Source organism: Papio anubis, chromosome 1 (assembly GCF_008728515.1).
Source record: "Papio anubis isolate 15944 chromosome 1, Panubis1.0, whole genome shotgun sequence".
NCBI classification, from domain to species: domain Eukaryota; kingdom Metazoa; phylum Chordata; class Mammalia; order Primates; family Cercopithecidae; genus Papio; species Papio anubis.
In genome coordinates, this window is record NC_044976.1 from 57,927,165 (window position 1) to 57,948,276 (window position 21,112).

General features: G+C 42.0%; 1 protein-coding gene across 21 annotated transcripts in view; it reads left to right on the plus strand.

The window, feature by feature from the left end:
* FGGY (FGGY carbohydrate kinase domain containing) overlaps positions 1–21,112 on the plus strand; it is a 444,024-nt gene that overhangs the window by 234,557 nt on the left and 188,355 nt on the right. For all 21 annotated transcript variants that reach the window (XM_017961925.3, XM_017961936.3, XM_017961918.2 and 18 more), the window contains one exon: positions 11,263–11,366. In XM_017961925.3, the coding sequence (XP_017817414.2) occupies positions 11,263–11,366 (104 nt within the window). The remainder of the gene's footprint in view (positions 1–11,262; positions 11,367–21,112) is intronic.

Below are 21,112 nucleotides of genomic sequence, written 5' to 3' on the forward strand. Positions count from 1 at the left end.
TCACCACGCCCGCCTACTTTTGTATTTTTATTAGAGATGGGGTTTCTCCATGTTGGTCAGGCTGGTCTCAAGCTCCCGACCTCAGTTGAGCCACCTGCCTTGGCCTGCCGAAGTGCTGGGATTACAGGCATGAGCCACCACACCTGGCTTTTTTTACTTTTAAATCATTTCCCTTTTAGAGATGGGATGTCAGATGCCCAAAAAAATTCAGCTCATTTGCGTGAGGTCATGTAAATGGTGATATCTGGAAGTGTCTACCTCAAAGCCAGTGCCCTTCCTCACAGGCACTCATTCCCTAAGGTACCTAGGATGGGCACAGAGAAAGGAGAACCAAGCCTGGCTGGGGCTGCTGTCCAGAGACAGTGGTCAGGTGTCAAGAGCAGGTGCAGAGGTGGAGAGGAGAGCTAAATCTTGTCCTCGGTAGAAGCAGAGATGTCATTCCAACTGCAGGTTTTGAAAAATGTCAGTGCATACCTCATGAGATTTTCTGTAATTCATTTTTACTCTCATCTTCTACATATTTATTTACCTAAGCTGTTGTTGTCTTTAAAACTATGTCAGCCACATGTCATTCATTGTGCCGCAACCCTGGGCTTTTTATCCTGCTTAGGGTTTAGTTTGGTTTTGCTTGTTTTCTCTCCCCAGCTGTTCTGCCTATCACTTAATTCTCTGAGCCCTCTAGCCTGAGTCTTATCTGGCAGTAGGGGTCACCTTACAATCCCATCTCCAGTCTCCTAGGAATAGTGGCAGGGGAGGGATCAACATCCAACTTCAGGATCTATTTGTCTTTTTGGTCTTATTGTCTGAAGCTTGGGTCAAGGATAAATTAATCAGTCTAGATGTGGGAGAGCTCTCTAACCCTCCCCAGGGAAAGTCCTAGCCTTTATAGAAACTTGGCCTGGTTTTGGCTCTCAGAGTTAATTCCAAGCTGTGAAGAATCTGTCAATGTTCAACTAACCCCAACAAAACCTTTGGAAGTTTCTGTTGCAACCGAAACTCCTATCACGGGAGGTGGTACTGAGCTTGGCATCAGAGGTTGGAGAGAGAAGAGAGCTAGCCTGCTAATTAATATTTTTGTTTTCCTTAAATTTCAGGCTTTTTTTAAGTTTAAATGTCCTAAATAACCTGTCCTGTCATTTCCCATCTCTTTCCTGGTGTTTTCCTGCAGCATCTCACTGGTTCGTTTTATGTTTTTGAGGGGATTTTCTGGGGTGCTGATTACTTTCCCTAACTTCAAAGAGCCTTTGAATAATTTTATGAATGAGACCATTTGTCTAGGGGCAAGAGAAGGTTGCTGAAGGCAACCTAGTCCTGCTTTCTCCTAAGAGAAATTTACACTAACATTTTTTAGTAGTGCCTACATCCCAAGTACAAGGCTCTTGCCTTACACCTAGGATGAACAGCTATTCCAGTTTGCCCCAGGATAAGCTGGGGGATTTCTTTGGGTCCTGTACTGCAAATAGAGTATAGAGGAGGAGAGTTATCTTTTCTTCTGTCTATCCTAGGGTCATAGCTGGGGCCCTTTTAACAAAAGATAGATTAACAAGAGAGAAGCATACACATTTATGTAATATGTTTTATGTGACATGGGAGCTATCATACGGAAATGCAGACCCAGAGGAACAGTTAAATGTGAGTATTTTTATGTTAGGCTTGATGAAGGGTAGACAGACATGGAAAAATATGATAGGGCAAGAAGGGCATGATTTAATGATAATAAACTGGAGAACTTAGCAAGGCCTGTTAGTGCAGATCCATCCCTGTGATCCTTCATCTCCAGACATAAGGATGGTGCTTTCCTTTGAGTACAGGGAGGGCACCTCTCATGTGAGGGTCTTATGACCTGCTTCAGGGGACAGTCAGAAAATCCTTCCTAGATTTAATGACCTACTTTAGGGGAGAATGGTGGGGGAAAGGTAAGAGTGACCTCTATGCCTCTATGATTTTCTCAGATACCTTCAGCTTAAACTATTCAAAATACTAACATGCCATATTTTGGGGTAGCATGTCCTGAACCCCATCAAGTGCAGGTACCAGGAAAAATGACCCTGTAAAGGAAATGCCATTATTTTCACCTTACAAGTGAGAAACGTGGGGTTGGAAGAGGTGTGTTCCCTTACAGAAGTTTGCACAGGAAACTGGTGGTGAGAAAGAACCAAATACAGATCTGTCAGACTTCAGACCCAGAACTTTACACCAACCAGCTTCTTCAGAATGCAGAGTTCCGTCTCCTTCAGACTGTGTAGCTCAACAATTTTGTACCATCTGGCTATTTCTCTCTACTGTGTATTTGACTTTGTCTCTTTTGTCTCAGGGTGTACTTCAAAGCCTTTCCCTCCCCATCTTCCTTCCCTGATGGCTGATACACTTCTGCCTCACCTGCTTTAGAAGCCCCTGCCTCCAACCATCCAAACGAGGTCGGGGACTGGGGCTCCTTCCTTCTATTAGACTATTCAGATCTGAGTCACTGGTCACTCCCATAATGTCTCATAAATGTCTGCCTGTGTATCTTTCCATCACTGCTAGACTGGGATCTTGTAAAATACAAGGAAACAACTTTCATCTTTAGATTTTCAGCACCCAGCATAGTTCCTGCCTTATAATTGGGGATCAGTAAATAGCTGTTGAATTAATCAATTTATAAATTTTCAGGAAGCGTTTGTGCGCTTTCAAATCACAGTATTCGATCTATTTAGGGACTTACTCCATAAGATGCATTTGTGGTGCTTAGGCCAGTTCTCTTAATTTTGTTTCTGTTTTTAATTTTTACAAAGTAATTTTTGTGAGTTAACTTGGCTGTTTGGATTAGATTTCAACCTGATACTTTACCATGCCTAATGTCTGAGAATGAGAAGTTGTCTTGTCTGAAGTCATAGATGATAATATCCAAGTAATCTAGAGGCTATATTGAGGTTAGGAAGAAAGGAATTTCTGAAATCAAGTTTTTGCTTTGTCTTCACTGTGGATTTTTCTAGTTTTCTCTAAGTCTCAGATTTCCAAGCTATACATATTAGCCTACCTTTGAGATCCAATCTTTCTGGGTAGAAAGGAGAAACAGGAATGAGACCCAGTTATTGTAAGGTCTGTTCTTTGTTCTCTCCACTCCTCCGAATACAACCCGCCTCTTGAATTGGTTTCTGATTGCTCTAAGTCATGGAGGAGTGTGGCATGAAGACAGAAATGATGAATGCCATTCCAAGTTAAATTGCAGCATGCATGGTGCTGCATGTAATTGTGGTTTTTCGTGAAATAAACAGATTTTGGTTTATTCTTAATGTTTAAAATGCTAGCCTGGGTTGTGCCTACTACCTGGTACCTCATTTTCCTTATTCCCCTGGGCCCCCACTTATTTTGTCATCAGTTGTATAGTCAAGGACAGAAAACAGATGTTCCAGTCAATCTAAGAAAACCCAAATAACTCTGGCAAAGCACACACCGTGCTGAAAGCAAATGAACTGTTATGCCAAGCCTTGCTATTAACACCAAAGATTGGAAGTTGTCGGCAGTAACAACAAAAATGGTGAAAATATATTGAGTAAACTGTCCCAGACATTGTTCCACTCAGTTAATCTTCATGATAGCCCTATAAGCTACATTCTATCATCATTTCAATTTTATAGATCAGGAGACTGAGACACAGGAAGCTTAAGTGATTTGACCTACTTGCCAGACTTGAAACCAAGCAGTCTAGTTCCAGGGCCCTTTCTTTGAACCATTACGCCCTAACTAATTCACATATCTAGTAAATGTCTGTTTACATCTCATGTAGACAAAGACCTTTCCTATTATCTTCCTTGCTCTGCAGAGGGCGGGAGGGTTGCGGGGGAGGGGGCAGTGGCAATGTCAAGGTGTGTAAAATTTCTCTGTTGGCTTAAATTGTGGGATTAGTTTTTTAAAGTAAACCTACTTTAGGATTTAGTTGGAGTAAGTTCTAGACCACACTTCTTTTAAGGTCAAAGCAATACTTTATAAAACATTGGGATTACCTTTTTGACTTTTTTTTTTTTTTTTTTTGAGATGGAGTCTCGCTCTGTGGCCCATGCTAGAGTGCAGTGGCGCAATCTCGATTCACTGCATCCTCCACCTCCTGAGTTCAAGTGATTCTTCTGCCTCACCCCCCAAGTAGCTGGGACTACAGGTGCATGCCACCATGTCTGCTAATTTTTGTGTTTGTAGTAGAGATGGGGTTTCACCATATTAGCCAGGCTGGTCTCGAACTCCTGACCTCATGATCCACCCGCCTAGGCCTCCCAAAGTGCTGAGATTACAGGCATGAGCCACCACGCCCAGCCACCTTTTAGTGGCCCTTCATTTGCTAGGCTTGAGGTTAACCCTTTGGGTTTGCTTTAGTGGCATTTTGACAGTAAGTCCTGAAAGAGATCTGAGTTCAGCTATGCTATTGTCTGGGAATACTTAGAGTTCTTGTAAGCAGTTGAAAAGAAAGGAACTAGCTTCTGTGAACTCCACGAGATAATGTAGGATAAGATAGAGTTAGAGTCAGGTAGATCTGGGTGTGATATAGTCCCACCCCCAGATCCCCCGCTATTTAGCAATGTGGGACCTTGTAGAAGTTGCTTGAAAAACTTTACTCTCCTCTTCTCTATTTGTAAATCAATGTGATAATAACTACCTTGCAATATCATTGTGGGAATCAAATATGATAATATTTGCAAAGTGTCCAGCACAAAGCAATCTCCCAGTAATCAAGGATCTTAGAACCTTTAGTCTTTACCAGTGATTTTTGACAAGATACGTTGTGAGGCTTCAGTAATTACATTATTACCCATGAGTGGCCACTCAAAACCCATCAATATTTTTCACCTTTATTCATATTTAAGACACGGAGCCTTTGTCAGTGATTACATGTGCTATTGTTACCTAGAAAATGTCTTGTGCTTTACTAGTATGTGACTTCTGCCACACACGTTCATTTATTCATTCATTCATTCATTCATCGACGACAACACCAAAAAATAGTGAGCCATTGCAGTGTGAAGACTTGCCCTGGCCTCCGTTTGCTTATAGTGTAGTAGAGGGATTTGTTTGTGTTGTCTGTGCAAACACATAAACTATAGTTACAGTGGTAGAATCTGTAGAGGGTCAGGAGATGGGCTACAAAGGAAGGAGGCTTGGTCGGTTCTGCTGGTCTGGGGTGTTTTGGGGATGTGGGGAGATGTGATCAGGAAAGACTTCTGATGCTGCAACTGAGTCTTCAAAGTGGAATCCATGTTCCCTAGGATTGTTATGGGATGAGGTGTATTGGTGGAAAGGATATCCTAGGCAGAGGGAGCACAGTAAACAAATGCTTAGTGGCAAGGACCACCAAATCACATTCAGGAATAAGGAGAAAAGATCCCACCCATACGGAGCCCTGCTTGTGCCAGGCACTTCTGTAGGTCCTGGATGGAGTAGCTCCCATTTATTGAGTACCGGTGTGTTCCTCCTAATTCTCACTTAATTCTCACCGCAACTTTGTGGGTAAGTATTGCTATCCAGATTCTTCAGATATGGAAATTGAAGTTCTAAGGGATCAAGGCATTTTTGCCCAAGGGGATGAAAGAGGGATTCAAGCCTAACTCTGAAGAAGTAGATAAACAACAAAAACAGCAATAACAATAATAAAAATAATAAAAACAGCAAAGATTCATACAGTACTAAGCATGTTTTAACCTGTACCATTCAATATAATATCCACTAGCTCTATGTTGCTACTTGAATGTGAATTAATTAAAATAGAATAAAAAATTCAGTCCTCAGTTGTACTAGCCACATTTTCAGGGCTCAATTGCCACATGTGTCTGGTATCTACTGTATCGGACAGTGCAAATATAGAACATTTCCATCACAGAATGCTCTTATTAGCACTGTTATAGGTACTTTACACCTATATTAACATATATATAATTTTTATAATCTGTGAGGAGGATACTATTCATATTGTAGAGATGTAGAAATCGAGACATAAAGAAGATAAGAAACATAAAGAAGATAAGAAATCACATGATGAATGAGTCCTTATTTTTAAACACTGTGCCATAATACTAACCCAATATATTGTGTTCTGTATAACATAAATGAATGTTAGTCAAAACAATGGACTTCAGTGTCTGCTTGTATGTAGTCTGGTGTTAGGTCTTCTGCAGAGAACATGTCTTTGATATGATTGTTATCCTTCCAGGAGCATACAGTTGTCAATTTGCATACATAAAGCTGGTGGTCACTAGGGAGCCTTCTCTGGAGACCTTCCTCTCCAGGAACTCCAGAAACCTCCCAGCCAGCTTTGGCAAGAAACTCACTGGATGGGATTCATCAGTCAGTTCATTAATCCAAATGGTTGAATCAAGAGTCTCAAACTGATATAGTCTTAAGTATGTTCAAAACCCTTCTTATCCTTTTTGCTACTTCAGAGAAGGTGCCTGAGGTTGTTGTTTCAAGAGAATCTTTTTCAAGATGCCAACACATCAGACTCAGAGACTGAAAATCCTAGATGAGTCCAACTTCTACCTCTAAGTCACTAAATAACTCAACTAAATTACTTCACCTTTCTGAAATTCAGTTTCTTCAATTGTGAACTGGAAATAAAATACACATATCACAGGATTTTCTAAGGACTAATTGAAGGTTACAGTATTTGAGGATACTTTGCAGGCTATAAAGTACTTTATATGGCTATAAAGTAGGAGATAATTATAACACAAATGCAAGAACTCAGGATGTTTTTCTTCTGTATAACCCTGTAAGCTTTCAAAACTGCCACAGCATGATAAATTATAGGAAAACATACTCTTAATCATAACATTTGCAAAGTCTCTTTTTTATTTTACATAAATATAGTAGGCACTCAATGCTTGGGTGGAAGTATTGTTGGTTGGATGAATGGGAGAGACGAAGGGAAACAGCATATTAAAGTGAATAAGAGAGCTGTTCATGAAGTTTCAAATGTTCCTTTTTTAACATTCTTTTTAAACATTGCTTGATATGAACTATGTGTGTTACACTGAGGGGTGGGAGGCATTTAGTTCATTGAGTTAGTAAGCCTGTTTTTCTGCTATTTGTTTTTTAATTCAACAAACATTTATTGAGCAACTGCCATCAGTTGGGCATTGTGCAAGTTTCAGGGAAAACACAATTGATGATGTCACCATTTTTTTATGCCTGTTTTCTTCAGCTGCTACTTTTGCTCCTTAAACATTTTGAGGATTGCAGAATAAACTGACACTGGTATGGTCATATGAAGGGCCCCAGCAGTATTGAGGGCTGCACTTGTGTCAAAAATCACATCTTGTGAATTGTTTCCTGATGTACATGTGCAGCCTGTGATTCCTTTATGGATCGCAAAGTATGTTTCTCCAGAAAGAAGAAAGCTCCTCCCACCTTTTCTTGCTTTTCCCTGCTTGTCTCTGAACCTCTTTTCTCGGGGACAGCCCACCAAAACACCGTGTGGCCAAAGGAAAAATAAGATATGTCAACTCTCTGACTCATGTGGTCTTGCAGTGAACATCAGCTATGCATGGCTGCTGAATGGGGGTGGTTATTAGGCAGATCATAGAGAACCTCTCTTGAGGGGAAATCAGGCTAGTCCCGCCCAACATATATAATTTTAGGTAAGGAGACACCTCAGCTCGTGTTTTAGGATAAGCTCTGTGTATATACTGAGAATGACTGAGGAAGGACCTCCATTTGTAATTCATTTCTCTCATTGTGGAGGTGAGAGAACCAGTTCAAACTTTTAGGCTATTTGTGGCAGAATTGGGGCTGAAACTCTGTTTTTCTAACTCTTAGCCCATGGCTGTCACTGTGTTTCATGGTGAGCTAGCACTTCCAAGTATGTTTTCATTATATAAGACAATTATAACATCATAAAGTGAGGAGTATAGAAAGAACATAAGCTTTGGAGTCAGACAGAACATGGTCAAATCCTGGCACTGCTTCTGAAATCCGTGTGGCCTTGAGCAAGTTACCTGAACACTCTGTTCTTCTGCTTCTGCATCTATTAAGAGGAAGAAAGAATGTTTACCTTTTATGGATGTTGCAAAGATTAAATGAGAGAACATTCAAAGAGCTCAGCACAGTACCCAGCCTATCTTTGATGTTGATATGTTTACTAGAAAGGAAGAAAGAATCTAATTGTCTCTTGAGAGGGGGTTCAGATGAGGATGATAATGATGGTGATGCTGGTGGTGGTGGAGAGAGTGATGGCGGTAGTGATGATGGTGACAGAGCTACCATTAAACATCTCTTTTTAAGTATTTCTGCAATATCACAACAGCCATTTGATGTTGTTATTTTCCTCATTTTATAGCAGATCCTTCTGTCTCCAAATTCCACCCTTTTCTCATAATAGCACACTAGTTCTCAGGTTCTAAGTCTAGATATAGCAACAATGAATCTGCCAACCCAAGAAGAAACAAATGAATATTCCCTACAAATTTCTGGTTCCTTCATTTTAATTCCCTGTTAGTATTGAATGACCCTGTAACATTAACTTTGCCTGTACTTTATATGTGTGCAACCGGTAAATGTGGGTGATTCTCAGGAATTCCTTGAACCTATTTATGATACTGTGGACCAGCTGTGGCCAACTCCTTTTTTGTCAAGGATCTCAGAATCAATGTATTTAAGATGCCAATATTTTGAGTTGTACAGATAAGTAAACATTGACTGCCCGGCTGTTGGATTTTTATCTTAGAGAAAAACCTGTGAGTCTTGGGGGCGAAGAACCAGCACTTTGGAATCAGATTACCTGAATGTGAATCACAGCCCTATTCCTTGTGAGCTGCATGACCCTGATGAAGTTACTACTCATTTCTAAGCTTCGGTTTTCTTACCTATAAAATGAGGATAATACTAATACCAGTCACATTAGGTTGTTGTAAGAATAAAATAAGACATGTATAGAAAGAGCATGTAAAAAGAGCTCACTTAAAATGAGTTCATATCTTGGGTCATTCCAGTACAAAAGACTTTGTGCCCTGAATGGAGAATCGTATCACTCAGGATCCATCCAGCAAAACATAAACCACTCTAAGTGTTTAAAAAACAGGCAATTTAATACCCAAAAATGGTGATCCTGATGATGGAGGAGCTGAGAAGAGCTACATTCCCTATGAAGCAATTCAGAGATCAGTGAAATGGAAACGGCTACCATCCCCAGGCTGGAGGGACTAAGGAGGGAGGTGGTGTTCCCATAGTCTAAAGGCAGGGGACACCAGCAGATGCTGGAGCCATAGCGGCCCTGTCAGCACAGCCCGAGTGGTGGAGGGGAAACAGCTGCTGCCTGGCACAGAAGAGAAGCAAATAGGCTCTTGCTTCCCCTTCCCTCCAGGCCCAGATCTCCCAGCAGGGCCAACCTTGGCTGACTTGAGTCTGGGAACTGCTGCCTCCAGGGGCAGCCCCACAGTACTGAGCAGAGCAGGGGACTTGATCTGAAAACACATAGGCCAAGGATTCTTGCAGGCAAAAGTCTCAGACCTGTATTGCCTGGTTGTGGATATCTAACTACTGGGTGATAACTAACACAGAAAGTTTGGAAGAGTCTTACTTCCCCCTGCTGCTAGACCTCTGAACAATAGCAGAGGTTCACAGGTTGCTGTGCCCCAGAAGGTAGAGTTTGGAAAAAGCAGTGGAAAACCCTCGAAAGCTGTAAGAGCCCTGTCTCTGGCCTTTTTCTCACATTACTTTCTAGCAAGGGCTGCTGCTGAGCAGCCAGTGCCTTCAGTATCTGGGGATCTGTGGCCTGATGAGACATTCTTACCCTGGCATTTACCTGGCTAACTTCTGCAGAATTGAGTATAGATTGAACTTCCTTGGGCCCCTATAGGTGGGTTAGCTGCCCTTGTGGCCCCTCCTGTGATATACTGATTTCCCTGCACTGAAATGCTCCATTTAGGCTTCCCTCTCCTTCCCACCAGACCGTGAACAGGGACTTGTCTTCTTCATCCTTGCATTCCCAAGCATTGGTACTCCTGCTTCCTGCACTGAGCTAGCTACTGTGATAGGTCCTGGGCTAAGCATTTGAGTAAGAGTACCAGCCCCTAGCAACTTTTATTATAGAAGGAAGGCAGATGGGATATATGATGTTTCAAAATTACCAGTGTATTTTGTGCTAGGGAAGTCCAGTGCATGACACTATTTAACAGGGGGAATCATCTGTCCTAGAGGATCAGGGAAGCCCTGTCAATAGGAACTGGCCTGGCAGAGAGGTTGGGGGAATGGCATTCCAGGCAGAGGAAAGAGCAAATGTGAAGGTCTTGAGGTGGGAAAGAGCATCGAGGATTAGAGATTGAGAACAAACATGGCATTGCGTGGGAGCTGATGAGGTCAGCAGGAGCTGTTCTCTCCTGTGTCCCAGTCTCTGCGTCCTGCCTGAGCACTTTCTACCCCCAGCTTTGTGTTGTAGTTCTGCGTGTCTGCATGTTTGTGGCTTCCACATCACACTTAGTATATATCGTTTTGTGCATAGAAGGGACTTGTTGGATATTTGAGCAAGTGAATACAATTCCAGGCCCTAAACGGTTTTCCTAGCTTTCTTGTCACATTTGTAACATCAGTTGCCCTGCAAGTATCAAGGAATATGAGCCCTATGGGGAAGAAGCCTAAATTTCTACCATTTATGGGAAACCCTCTGCTATTTGGCATTCTGTTACTAGGAACTGGCTCTCAGTCATCTCCTTCACACTTGGAGTTCTACGATAAGTAGTTATAAGATTGGTGACCTAGGGATGCCAAAAAGATTCAGTCATCAGACAGTTAGTTCCTTTGCTTTGACTTCTTTGGGATTGAGATGTGATGTATTAAACCAGATTCCATTTGGCTGTGCTCCTTCCTAGCAGTGTGGCCTTGGGCAAGTCAGTTCACCTCTGCAGACTTTAGTTTCTCCTCTGATGTTTAGCATTATTAATATCTATAATGGGGTTAAAATGAGACCATGTATGCAAATATGTAGCATAGTGCCTGGTATTTAGTGAGCACAAAGTAACTGATAGCTGCTGCTTTTGCTATGACAATTACAATTACTGCCATTATGATAATGTTGGGTGCCATACATTGACCAGAACAAAGCAAAATCCGAGCAGGCTTCTGAGTTTTCCCATGCAGGCAAGTATGCCCTTCGGGTTTCTGCTTGAGACTGCCCTACACACAGGACTCTTCCTCCATGTTGTTTGACTATGAAAAAGAAGATCTGTTAATGCTTGTTTTTAGCTTTCTCTCCCTCTTTTTTATGTGTTAAAGAGGATTTGTTTTTGTTTTCCTTTCTCACAGGAGTGATTGGGGCAGATGTGAAAGGGCACGGCCTTGTCTGTGAGGGGCAGCCAGTGACGTCACGGCTGGCTGTCATCTGTGGAACGTCTTCTTGTCACATGGGGGTGAGTCCACTAAGCACAAAGGCAAAGCCACCACACAGCAGGCAGCAGCGTGGAAGAAGACCCTGAGTGCTGGCTTCTTCGCCCCATCTCTTCTTTCCTCTCTTCCCTTCCTGCCCCTTGTGCTTTGTCTAGCCAGAAGCTCAGCTCCCCACTCCACCTCCCTTGCTTACATTTGCTGGATCTTTTTCCAGGGGCCAAATTCTTAGTAAGCATGAAAAGGATTGAGTGCTCCGTTTGACGTCACCCTGGCCAGAGAGCCCAGGCATGCATGGTGACATCTGATCCTAAGGTGACAAAGTCTAGCTCCCCCAGACTGATCTGTCTCTAATGGGTAGGGGGGTCTTCTCTGCAAAGAGTGTCTGTTTTCCTTGGCCAGGGAACTCTCTCTCAATCAATATAAATCCATCTCCCTGGGAGCGTCCCGATGATCTATAGAATTAGACTGCATATCATGACTTCAAAAGAACACTGATAAGCAATTTTCACTTTGTTAATTTTTCTCCATGAATTAGTGGAAAGGCTTTCTCCAAGATTGCAGTTAAAATTTAGTGCCTGCCTTAAAATTTATATCTTCTTTAAATGCATGAGTCTGAAAGCATTCCATTCCGATAAGTACCCATTTCTACCATATTTTTATTTAAAAGTCATTACTCTGTTAAACTTAAATCGACGACTCTTTGGAATTTTCCCAGATAAGTGAAATAGAGGGAAGAGTGGGGGAGGAGCAGGGAGATGAGCAGAGATTAGAGTGGGACACAGCCCAGGGCAGAATCAAAGCAGCTATGGAGGAAATTATGTGGAATGTGAAACTGTTTTGCAACTGTAGGGACCCCTGAGCCTCTCTACCATCGGATATTCTGGTTCAGTGAATATAAAGATATGTACTTATTTGTCAATCCCTGCTCTTGTGCTAAACTGTGGATATAAGAATGACATTGGCTGTCCCATTGATGAGATGAAGTTATAACAGGTATTAGAATATAATGCGAGGCCCCCCAATGTAGATACAAATCGATCTCATGATACTAAGCATCTGTCACGTGCCAAGCAATATGCGAGGTATTCTTGCACATGGCATCCCATTTTGTATGGCTGAGGGAGTCAGCCTGAGTGGTTTCCAGTCCCACTTCCTCAGTTTACTAAGTGTGGGCCTTTGGGCAAGGTGCTTAAACTCTCTGGGCCCCAGATTCCTCATCTGCAATATGTGGAGAGCGACAGCACCTGTCAGAGTGCTGCAAGAATTAAATGAGGTAATACTAAGTGTTCCACGTGCAGTAAGCACATCCCAAGAGCTCACTCTTAATCACTAGGACTGTTGTTGTTACTGAGCAGAAAGCAAACAGTGACTGACTCTGCCTGGGAGGGTGCAGGGTAATAGAATCTTCTTGAGATGACATTCCTGCTGGACTTTAAGGATATAGATTTCCCTCAGTTTGTCAGGGCTCTGGGCAGTCTTGAATGGAATTTGTCTAAGTTTTAAAATTGCAGCATATTTGCCTGAGCACAGTGGCTCACGCCCGTAATCCCAACACTTTCGGAGGCCAGGGTGGGTGGATCACCTGAGACCAAGAGTTCAAGACCAACCTGGCCAACATGGTGAAATCCCGTCTCTACTAAAAATACAAAAAATTAGCCGGGCATGGTGGCAGGCACCTGTAAGCCCAGCTACTTGGGAGGCTGAGGCAGGAGAATTGCTTGAACCCGGAAGGCAGAGGTTGCAGTGAGCCAAGATTGCGCCATTGCACTCCAGCCTGAGCAACAAGAGCAAAACTCCATCTCAAAAATAATGATAATAATTGCAGCATATTTCTTCTGCTCAGCAGCCCTTTTGTAAGGCTCAGCTGTCCCTGAAGGGAGAGATCTGCAGAGGCCTGAGGCCTCTTTAAGCCAGAAGGCACCAGCCCAGGAGCCAGCCCTTCTTTCCCTTGATATGAGTCTACACTTGTTAGATTGTCTTCACTGAATACTGATTTAATCCTGTTTAAATTATCTCTTATTTTCACAGAGATGCATCTAATCAGGCTTCTCCTGGGAGATCTGAATTTCAGGCATTTTTATCCCACTCAATTCAGATTTCCGAACAGAAGCAAATCTAAGTGGATGCAAGTGTCTCTGTGATAGCCTGCTTCTCAGTCTTACTGTCTCTTAATGGAGATGAGACTGGCTTTCCCTACCCATTTATTTTACACATTTGGGACCTAAAGCATGGAAAAGTCCAGTAATTTTCCCAAAGTCACAACAAGCTTTGAAGTTCTGGAGCTAAGAACTCAAATCTAACTCTGATTCCAAAGCTCCTACTCCTCCTTTCCTCCCTGAATTGTGCATGATTATGATGTACCCATAGAGGAATGGTGAGAGCATGGGCTTTTACATTGTCCAGAGGCAAGCTTGAACATCTACTCATGCACATTTTGGCCCTCTGACCTGAGTAAGCTACTTAACTTCTCTGAGCCTCAGATTCTTCATCCATCAAATTGGGGATAATGATGCCAGTCTCACAGGGTTGTTGAGTAACATGCACTATGTAGATTTGAACCTAGCACACAGCAGACACTCAAAAATGGTGGAGATTGTTATTAAACTTTCCTAGTGATGTCAACGGCTCACATGAAGCAACTGTTTGGGCTTTAACGAGTTTGATGGGCAGCTGCAGTTGGTTGCCATGAATGAGGGCCATAAAATGCCAGTTTATGATGACCGTGTTGGGCTTGAAATACAGTCCCCACCCCCAGCCTGCTTTGTACTTAGGGGTGGGAAGGGACCCTCTGGGCCAAGGGGATTAATCATCAGCTTTAATGTTGTGTCATGAGGGCGAGACTGTGGTCATGCTGGCATGGGAAAGTGTCTTTGATCTCCTCAGGTGCTGGGAGCCCAGCAACAATAACACCTTTGTTAGGTCTAGGAGAGGTGCAGGTCTGAGGAAACACTCCCAGGGAGACTCAAGGACCCCCTTTGTTGTGGTTCTGGCAAATAAAACCGCCAGTGTGAGGAAAAATTTACCAAACAGAACACAGGGACCAAAGGGGGCTGTGGGTTCTTCAAAAAGTGGTTTTCAGCATGATCTGAAGGATCCTCTTTCTTCCTGTCTGCTCACTTCTGATGTTTCCAATTTAGTAGATTGAGAGAAAATTCCCAGGAACATTTTGTACTCGATCCAGGTTACCTCTTTCTAGATCACCCAAAAAGAATAAATGAATGAACGAATGACCACGTAAGTGAGTACTGGTAAATACTTAGAAGCTTCCTACCTCCAGGTTCCTGTTGCTTCCAGGAATCTAGAGAAAAAGCCTGAGGTTGAACATAAGACATATTAATAAGGCCTTTGATATTTTAAAAGATACAAGCATGGCTGCACATTTATCTTCCTTGTGGATGATTTAATTAACAGGGGGGAAACTGCCGTTCTTTTTTTAACTCCATGAAAGCAGAGCTGCTTGTTCAGAGTTAATTACTACGAAGTCACCAAAACCCCAGATAATACACAGCAGGGGTTAGCCAGAGGTTGAAAAGTCATGGGGTAAGATAGAACTGATCCTTACCATTGCACCAGCACCCTTTTCTTGAGCCATCAATTTGGGTTGTAACTTGGCAACTTGTCTTCCAGTTAGCATGTCAGATGGGGAGAGGACCCTGGGGGGTCGGGGTAGGGAGAAACACTGAGGAGGTAAGATTTGAGCAGAGCAATACTTGAAGAGAGCTGGGAACTACATCTGCATCTTAAATCGCTCAGAACTGAAGTTTTTTCAGTCTTAATGTAGAGATGGTGATTCTCTATCATTGAATGGATGTGGAGACTCAAAAGACATAGGCTCATACGCTGCCCCCACTACTTACTGTGTGAATTTAGGCAGGATGCTTCATCTTTCACTGCCTCAGTTTCTGCATCTGTTAAATGTGAGTGATAGTATTTACCCATAAAGTTTTGTTCAGGTTCAAATTAGACCATCTTTGTAAATGACTTGGCACTGTACCTGGCACAAAATACCAAATATGATATTGTTATTAAAAATGAGTTGTTAATCATGCATGAACAATCCATGTGATTGTGGATTAGAATTAAGGACATCAGTATGAACTCATATTTAGTTTAACATAGATGCAGATGGATGCATATAGACATAGTTATGGATATATATACATATACAGGTTAGTAAATACATATTTATTTCCTGGCTCTGTTAGCTGGGATGGCCTAGAAATAAGGACACCCCAAGAGCTAGTTTTTACAAGCACGTAGCATCCAGATCATAGTGTCTAATACCATTATCCAATACAAAGAACCAGGACTCCTTGGAGAAATGGTTGATTTTAGGATTGAGATAGGAAATATACAAGATGAGCTTGGCGCATTTGCAGTGCCAGAAAGTTAGGAAGTTCTCAAAAAAAAAACAAAAAAAGATGAGAATATGTCACAGGGAGCCAACTGCAGGAGCTCCCAGTGGCCACAACTGGAACCATTTAGCAGTAAAAGAAAGTATTATGAATTATAACCCAAAATATGACATAAATATCCATAAGACCATACTGACAAATTATTTTGAATAAATAAATAAATGAAAAGAAGAGACACATCTCCTATACAGAAGAATTCCAATAATTTATGTAAATGTTCCACCATCAAGGAGATAGAGCGTAACTTTCCACTCCTTAAGTGTGGACTGCACCTAGCGACTTCCTTCCAGAAAATATGGTATGGAAAATGGGGGAAGAGTAATTTTACATTGAAGAAATATGAGAAACACTCAGTCATCCAGGTGACAAGGTCAACATCAACAATGATAAGTCATGTTGATAGTATGTACCCTTGATATGATGTAATGAAAATGACACTTTGTTGTGTTCATCCCCAAATCCTATAAGCCCAGTCTTATTACCAGGAACACACCAAATGGATCTTAGTTGAGGGATGTTCTGTAAAATACTTGACCAGTATTTCTCAAAACTGTCATCCAGGTCATCAAAAAACAGGGAAAGTCAGAGAAACTATCACAGCTAAGAGGAGCCTCAAGAGACATGATAACCAAATGTAATGTGGTATCTTGAATGGGATCCTGGAGCAGAGAAAGAACACTGGGTAAAATCTAAGGAAATCTGAATAAAGTATGGTCTTCAGTTCATGATAATATATCAGCGTCATTCACTGTGACATATATACTTGACAGAAGATATTAATGATAGGGGAAATGTAACTGGGTGTGAGGCATATACAATCTTTACAACCATCTTATGTTGTAAAACTATTCTAAAATTTAAAATTTATTTTTAAAATATTCATTAACTATTCACTCATAAAGAAAACTCTTTTTTTTTTTTTTTAAATTTACCTGGCTAAGGGCTAAAGTCTTCAATAAGATAAAATGTCTGCTGGGTGCAGTGGCTCACGCCTGTAATCCCAGCACTTTGGGAGGCCGAGGCAGGTGGATCATGAGGTTAGGAGATCGAGACCATCCTGGCTAACTCAGTGAAACCCTGTCTCTACTAAAAATACAGAAAAATTAGCCAGGCGTTGTGGCGGGCGTCTATAGTCCCAGCTACTGGGGAGGTTGAGGCAGGAGAATGGCATGAACCTGGGAGGCGGAGCTGTCAGTGAGCTGAGATCGCGCCACTGCACTCCAGCCTGGGTGACAGAGCGAGACTCCGTTTCAAAAAAAAAAAATGTCATGCCTACCTTCAAAGAGCCCAGGCACATTGAGAAAGACAAAAAGGGGAGATATACTGCAATACAAAGTGGTAACTACTATAGTTAATGCATGGCTAGAGTATGGTGGAAATAGGAAGAAGGGGCTGTCTCAAGTTCTGGGTAGATGAGGAGGTTTTCCTATAGGAAGAGATATTTGCAGGATCATGGCTTCCCCGTCTCCACTGGGACAGTGTTCCTGCCAGCCCAGTTTCTGTAGTAGGCCCTTTGCTCAGTCTTCTCTACTTTGTTTTTCTTCGCTGTGTCCACAAAGCCTCACAGATGACTTGCCCTGAGGCCTGAGCAGTATGTGGGCGTGTATGAGCCCTTTGGGAGGGCACCACAGGGAGACAGGACAGCCATGTAACATGAACTGATGGTCTTCTGTTACTAGCTGAGAAGAGTGGGCAAGTGACACCAGTTTGTCTGTCATGGTCTCTTTAACAAGTGACATTGGCAGAAGTTACCAGAGGGGTGGAGTGGGATGGGATTCCACATGGTACAGTGGACCACTGTTACACCTAACAATGAAAGCGCTGAGGTGCTGCTCAGAAAGTGCCCCGCTTCCTCTTCGTTTACCAGGACCTGTTGTTGTCAGCCCTCTAGGAACCAGCATTCTCAGGACACTCTCTGTGTCAAGACTAGCTCTCAGATTGCATGTTTTGAAAACAAACTATATGCTAGGCATTGGTTTGGCGAGGAGAGGGTTGATGTGGTTCAGTGGACAATGAGAGACAGACTGTGCGCTCAAGAAGCTCAAGGTAGCTCGTTCCTCAAGACATTGGAGAAACATTATAGAAACATTGTGCTGGACTGAGTATGTTTAATATCTCTGACCCCAGGCAGTAGCACCCCAGCCTCAGTCCTCATGAGGAGATAAGCAATAATACTACTCGCTACCATCTGTTGACCGCAGACAGTGTACTAAGCACCTTACTAAAACTTTGTATCATGTAAACAGCTCAACAATCCTATGAAGTAGGCGCCATTACTGTCCCTCATTTTACAAGTTAGGAGACTGAGGCAAAGAGTGATTGAGTGGGTCATACAATGTTTAGGAAGGCAAAACTTTGAGCCCTCTAGAAGGCTGACCCAGAGTCCTTCCTCCTCCCTTTCAGCTGAATAGCTTCCCTCAAAGGCCTGGAGGAAAGGCAGAGCAGACACAGTTAAAAGGGGCAAACAAGCAAATGTTTGAACAGACATGTCACCAAAGGAGAGATTTGAATGAAAAGCACTGGTCATTAGGGAAATGCAAATTAAAACCACAGTTAAGATCCTCTACTACTCCTACTAATCTTAGAATGGCTGAAGTGGTGGTCAAGATATGAGGAACTGTAGCTCTCACACACTGCTGGTGGGAATGTAAAATGATGCAACCATTTTGGAAAACGGTTTAGCAGTTACAAAGTTGACGTATTCCTACTACGTGATCTAGCCTTTCCACTCTTATAAAAGCATATATCCATACAAAAATTTGTACAGTAATGTTGATACCAGCAAATAAAGCTTTGTAATAGTCCAACACTGGAAACAACCCAGATATCTTTCAAGAGTGAATAGATCAACTCTTGGTGTATCAAGAGAACAAAATACTACTAAGCAGTAAAAGGGAATGAACCATAATATAAGATACAGCATGGATTAATCACACAAAATAATTATGCTGACAGGTAGATTTCCCCCTAAAGGCTTTTATTCCTGACCTTCTGAGATGCCTTGTTTCACCTGACTTTGCCCTGTTCCTGCTGGGCTTCCAGAATCATGGGGCAAGATATCCCTGCCCGGCTTTTAGAGAAATTGAATGTCTGGATCACAGGATAGATGTAAGTTTTTAAAAACTGCCAAACTGTTTTCCATAGTCATTGCACCAGAAAAGAATGCAAACTTTCTTGAATAAAAAATAGTTCAATTATTTAAAAGTCTTGCAAAACCAAACAAATATATAGTGACAAAAAGCAGATCAGTAGTTACCTGAAATCATGGAATGGGCACAACGAGGGCCAGGAGAGTAGGATCAAAAAGGGGCACAAGGAAAGATTTGGGTATGTTTAGCTTGATTGTGGGCATATCTTCAATGCTGTATGCTATGTCAAAACTTTCCAAATCAGACATCTTAAATTTGTATAGTTTATTGAAAGCTAATAGCTCAATGATGCTTTTGAAAAACAGAAAAAAAATCAATTTTGTGTCTAGAGACTTTATTGACGTTGCTTATCAGCCTAAGGAGTTTTGGAGCTGAGAGAGACAATGGGTTTTCTAAATACACAATTATGTCGTCTGCAAACAGAGATAGTTTGACTTCCTCTCTTCCTATTTGAATACCCTTTATTTCTTTCTCTTCCCTGATTGCCCTGGCCAGAACTTCCAATACTATGTTGAATAGGAGGAGTGAGAGAGGGCATCCTTGTCTTGTGCTGGTTTTCAAAGGGAATGCTTCCAGTTTTTGCCCACTCAGTATGATATTGGCTGTGAGTTTGTCATAAATAGCTCTTCTTATTTTGAGATACATTCCTTCAATACCTAGTTTATTGAGTGTTTTTAGCACGAAGGGGCGTTGACTTTTATCAAAGGCCTTTTCTGTATCTATTGAGATAATCATGTGGTTTTTGTCATTGGTTCTGTTTATGTGATGGGTTACATCAATAATAGAGAGTCAAATCATGAGTGAACTCCCGTTCACGATTGCTACAAAAAGAATAAAATACCTAGGAATACAACTTACAACAGATGTGAAGGACCTCTTCAAGGAGAACTACAAACCACTGCTCAAGGACATAAGAGAGGACACAAACAAATGGAAAAACATTCCATGTTTATGGATAGAAAGAATCAATATCGTGAAAATGGCCATAGTGCCCAACATAATTTGTAGATTCAGTGCTATTCCCATCAAACTACCATTGACTTTCTTCACAGAATTAGAAAAAAGTACTTTAAATTTCATATGGAACCAAAAAAAAAAAAACCTGAATAGCCAAGAAAATCCTAACCAAAAAGAACAAAGCTAGAGGCATCACGCTGCCTGACTTCAAACTATATTACAAGGCTACAGTAAGCAAAACAATATGGTACTGGTACCAAAAGAGATATATAGGCCCATGGAACAGAACAGAGGCCTTAGAAATAACACCACACATCTACAACCATCTGATTGTTGACAAACCTGACAAAAACAAGGAATGAGGAAAGGATTCCCTATTTAATAAATGATGTTGGGAAAACTGGCTAGCCATATGCAGAAAACTGAAACTGAGCCCCTTCCTTACACCTTATATAAAAATTAACTCAAGATGGATTAAAGATTTAAATGTAAAACCTAAAACCATAAAAACCCTAGAAGAAAACCTAGGCAATACCATTCAGGACATAGGCATGGGCAAAGGCTTCATGACTAAAACACCAAAAGCAATGGCAACAAAAGCCAAAATTGACAAATGGGATGTAATTAAACTAAAGAGCTTCTGCACAGCCAAAGAAACTGTCATCAGAGTGCACAGGCAACCTACACATTGCGAGAAACATTTTACAATCTCTCCATCTGACAACTGTTCAGAAATCAGTTAGGGAGCCTGTGGCCTTAGTGTCTTTGGGCTCTAACCACAGAAAAGCCAACTTTCAGACCATACCATGTTCTTAGAGCTCTGTTCTCTGGGTGATGTCAATAACAGCACTCTACAGCTTCCTCAGAACACCAAGGAAAACATTCCCCGGAGGCAAAGGGCGTGGCCTGGGCTGGGGAGGGAGGCGGGGGGCATGTTTCACCCAGGACCGTGAGGCACTGCGCAGCATTTGTTTGTTAGAGGAGCAGAGGATGCTCAACATCATTAGTCATTAGCGAAATGCAAGTGAAAGCCACAGTGAGATCCACTCCACACTTACTAGAATGGCTGAAGTTGTGGCAATAATGTGGGGAACTGGAACTCACACATCGCTGGAGGGAATGTCAAATGGTGCAACAACTTTGGAAAACATTTTAGCAGTTTCTTAAAACCTACATCTACCCTGTGATCCAGACATTCCATTCCTATAAAAGCCAGGCAGGGATACCTGGCCCCATGTTTCTGGAAAC